Consider the following 4,604-nt stretch of genomic DNA (forward strand, 5'->3'; position numbering starts at 1 on the left):
GAAAGTGAATATTTACAGCAGAAATCCCCAGACCACTTTTTACCAGCCTTTCAGAACCATAGATTCCTTTGCCCCTATGGTAAATTCAGGTGCTTCTGTGAAAACGGACTTAGAAACTGGGATGGCTTTTCCAGTTTCAGTCAATCATTCACAAACATTTTCTTGAGACAGTGGGAAAGATCAGACAGTGCATGTGGGGAGTCCCAGTGCTCAATTCTGGGCTTCTCATCCTACCATCTCTGTGACCTTGGACAAGCCCTGAATATCAATAAGCTCCAATTTTCCATCTGTAAAATAATAGGAATCCTCGTTACCATATCATGGAGTGGATATGATGGGAATTCAAGGACCACGTTAGGTAAAATGGGCAACACTAGGGCTTGGCAGCTATGATAGTTTTGTTATTGTTTATAATTCTCCACGGATTTTGCTGCCACGGTCCTCATCCCATTAGGAGGGACTTTGCAAGGCTGAATGAACTGCTCGCCTATCCCGGCTCGTGGGGGAAAGGGAAGGGCTTGGAGGAAGCAGGTCTAATGTCCTGCAGTACCTCCCTCCCACAGGATTACACCATTACACCAACCACTTTCCCTGCAGGAACTGGCTCCCTCCCAAGGGGCGTGGCTGGGAGGAGTGTGATAAAGATAGACAGGTGTGTGTGTGTGTTGTAAAATCCTGTCGGTCTTCAATAAAAAGAGCCTTCCCTGCCTGGCACGGCAGATGAGACAGCTGTAAGCCTGCAAGCTCACTCTCACATCTGGGATTACGCTGGATCTGCATACTCAGAACAAGGTAAGAGTCTGGCTCTCTTAAGAGTTTCAGTCCCCACCTTTCTTTTCACTTCCCTGAGGACCTCAGGATCCTGGGTTATGGATCTTATCAGGGACACATGGGGGCTGAGTCTCAATGCCCTGATGAAAAAGTGGGTCTTCACATGGCATGCCTAGGCCCCTGTCCACGCTTCATTCAGGAGCCCACACACCTGTGACTGTCTCTTTCTCAGTTCTGAGCAGAGGCCACAAGCCCAGGGTGGAAATAAGACCTGGACCATTTTCTGGGTCTGCCCCATATACAAGCAAAATCTATATTTTCTTTTTAAATGGGGCACTGACAGTATGAATCATCTTATCATGAATTATACCAAATGAAGCCCTGAGTAGTTTGTAACTTTATTTGTTGTCAGTGTTTTCCAAAAGACAGAGTAAAGCTGAAACGCAAGAAGTGAGCAAACTTGGTGGTTGGTGGTATAAAAGATCAAAGAGATAAGTTCTGGCTCCTTTCCCAGGTTTGTCACTTGCCCAATAAGGGATATTGAGCAATTTATTTACAGTATGAGCCTGAACTTTCACATCTGTTACCTGGGGTGATTTATTTTTACTTACCAAGCACAGCTCTTTTTTTTTTTCTTTTTAAGATTTTATTTGTTTATTTGAGAGAGAGAGAGCATGTATGAGAGAGAGAGAGAGAGAGCACAAGTTGGGGGGGAGGAGCAGAGCCAGAAGGAGAAGCAGACTCTCCACTGAGCAGAGAGCCTGATGGGGGCTGGATCCAGGATCCCAAGACCATGACCTGAGCCAAAGGCAGATACTTAATGGACTGAGCCACCCAGGCACCCATGCAGTGATTTGTTTTTAAAAGCATTGGTTGAGGGCTTTCTATATGCCCAGCATGTGCCACCCAGGGCTCCAGAAATCATTTAGGTATCATCCTTCCCTTCAACTTCCTAATCTAAATGTTGTGGTAAAAATTCACCCCATCCAGGCTAGTTCACTTTGCATAATCAAATAGTATGACCTCCCCTCCTTCATGCCTTTCCTTATGCTCTTATTGCACCCTAAATGCCCCCCTCACAAACCCATCTATGTCAGAGTGTCCAAACCCAAACATGTTGAATGTCGGATCAAACGTCACCCTTCATGTCATTTGCCATGTCCATTCTTGTTGTGTGCTCACCTGAGTCCATGTAGAACTAGGTTAGAAATCTATCACATGGAGCCAGAGGAGACTTTGGGAATGATCACACCTAAAACCTCAGTATCCAGAGGAACTGAGACCAGAGGGGAAAGTGACTTGGCCAAGATCAAGTTGGGGACAGGATTGGGACAGACTCCTTGTCAATGCTATTTGTATTGTCCAAAAATTTGCTTCTAATCTCTTTAAGATGTGACCTACTCATTCACATTAATAAAGCCAACATCTAGTCTGAGGCATGGTATATAGCAGATGTTCCATAAATGCTTGTTTAATGAGTAAATGAAGGAGTGAGTGAGTGAATGCAGGGGTAAAGGAGTAGTGAATGAGGGATGAGACTTTATTTGGCTCAGAGAGTGGTGAAGGAATGGAGGAGGTTTTTGACATTCAGGACTCAAGTCAAGCAGAAATGTGAATAGATAGGCAGGCTGCTAGTCTAGTAATTCCAGGAACCAGAAGAATTCTTGATCTCACTTTTAAGCAAGGAGGCATGTGTCAGGGTATAGGAAGGGTCATCCTGTAGCACTGTACTGCTGAACTATTGCCCAGCACTGACTCACCTGCTCTTGTCAAACAGGTTCCCACCAAGCTGAAGCCATGAGGATCCATAGCCTCACCCTGCTCTCCTTCCTTCTTCTGGCTGCTCAGGTATCATTGGTAAAGGGCAAAAAGGAAGTAAAAAATAGACATGTCAGCAAAGGCACCAGAGATAAATTGCGTGCTCTGGGAGAGACCCATACTGAGCCACCCAAGCACCTGACCAAAGGCAAGTTTGTCACTCGAGACCATGCCAACTGCAGATGGGTGGTAACTGAGCAAGAAGAGGGTATCGCCCTGAAGGTTGAGTGTACCCGACAGGATAACAAGTTTTCCTGTGTCTTTACTGGCAATCCAACTTTCTGCCTAGAGTCAAACAAAAAGAATGTCTATTGGAAACAAATTGGCCGAAACCTGCGCTCTCAAAAGGTCATCTGTGGGGATGCCAAAACCATCCTGAAAACCAAGGTGTGCAGAAAGAAGTTTCCAGAGTCTAATCTCAAGCTGGTGAACTCCACTCTGATTTGGACCAAGAAACCCAGCCAGGAATTAACAGAGCCCTCTCCCAGGGAGCAGAGCAAAGTCAGTAAGGCCTCCCTGGTGGAACCTAACAAGGTCAAAGAGTTATCCCCTAAGGAGCAGATAAAGGTCAAAGAGAACATCCCTTCTGGCTCAGTGGAGACCCAGACCATAGCCACCAAAGACCCCAAGTGTGAGGAAGATCCAGACTTAATAAATCAGTCAAAGATAGCCCTGGACTACTGTGGGGAATCCTGGGGGTCTCTCTGCAAATTCTTCATCGCCATGGTCCAGGGGAATACATGCTAATGAGATCAAAAGAGAACAAAGTTCTTTAGGAGGTTTTATGTCAAAGCCCTTCAGTATGTGGTACAGCGCTCTGAATAAGATGAACATTTGTGCTATGAGAGTGCAGTGGAATATTTAAACGGGTTTTATAACTTTTGTTTTTGTGTTTTGGAATTTACTTTATATTCATATCCTTAAATTTTATTTTCAGAGGTTGTTTACCTCAGCGTATGTTTCTACGGCTCACAAAGCTATGTGTATATAAGCAGTATACATTCTTGATCTAAGTGAGCCAGAATGATGATTCCAGTGCATTGCACTTTCTGCTAAACTAACAAAGTTAATAAAGCTCTGGGTGTTTTTCAGAAATATGTTCAACCATTTTTTGTTTCTTTATGTATACTTTCAATGAACTCATAAACAGTCCCCATATATCAGTGGGAAAAATATGTAAGTAATGATTTTTTGTTCCCTACCCATCCTACGTCATTTCCAAATGTGACCCATTCCAGAATCTTTACCTTTATCCTTTCATCCATTGGTCTGTGGTGCTTGTTGCTTACTGCGCTGTAATAATTAGGATCCCTGATTTCAAGCAGGATAAATAAGGCATGGTGTGATTAAAAACACAAATCAGGATCTCACAGATGGTAAGAAGGGAGGAAGGATTTGAACCCAGGAGATCCATAAAGCCAAGTCCACAAGCTAGAGAAATGTCCTCCACTGACTCAGGTCAGAGCTGGGCATTACTTCTTGCTATATGTGAAACCCCTGATTTTCAGGGGCTCATTTCTGGCCTGAAGGAGAGAGGCTTGGTTAAGTACAGCATCCTATGATGAAAACCTCAGTGGAAACAGGAAAAAGCAGTGTGGAGAGAGGAGGTGGAAGCTGCTGGAAGAATTCTGGATGAACTTCATGGAGGAGGTATTATTGGAGCTGGATTTTGGAAAGAGTATCCATAGGTAGCAATGGGGCAGAATGGAGACACTTTGGGCAAATGACAACATGTGTTAAAGTGAAGAGATATAAAAATCCTAGAAACTGGGAGAGGCCAGGTGGCTGGAATATGGTGGGATGTAGGGGTGATGCGATTGTTAGTCATTTACATGTTATTAAGAAGGATCTGAAAGTGTTTTTATTCAGCAGTTGGGGAGAGAGGAGGTTGTGCCCCCAATGCCTTGTCACAATTTCACTAAAAGCAGAAAGTGAAGAGCAAAAAATGGTAAAAAAAAAAAAAAAAAAAAGAAAGAAGAAAAAACAAAGAAAAAACAACAACACCAAAACAAAAC

The 4,604-nt window shown here is 43.8% G+C and overlaps 1 protein-coding gene across 1 annotated transcript; it reads left to right on the forward strand.

Annotated features, from left to right (window-relative positions):
- The first annotated feature begins 667 nt into the window (after positions 1 to 667).
- Positions 668 to 3,684, forward strand: FGFBP1 (fibroblast growth factor binding protein 1). The gene is made up of 2 exons (XM_041751333.1): positions 668 to 792; positions 2,549 to 3,684. The coding sequence occupies exon 2, from the start codon at positions 2,569 to 2,571 to the stop codon at positions 3,334 to 3,336; it is 768 nt and encodes a 255-aa protein (XP_041607267.1). The 5' UTR covers positions 668 to 792; positions 2,549 to 2,568; the 3' UTR covers positions 3,337 to 3,684.
- Positions 3,685 to 4,604: the final 920 nt, after the last annotated feature.

This window comes from Vulpes lagopus, chromosome 4, assembly GCF_018345385.1.
Source record: "Vulpes lagopus strain Blue_001 chromosome 4, ASM1834538v1, whole genome shotgun sequence".
Taxonomy (NCBI): Eukaryota; Metazoa; Chordata; class Mammalia; order Carnivora; family Canidae; genus Vulpes; species Vulpes lagopus.

Coding starts and splice junctions, on each gene's coding strand:
- FGFBP1 (XM_041751333.1), top strand. CDS start 2,569: ATGAGGATCCATAGCCTCACCCTGCTCTCCTTCCTTCTTCTGGCTGCT.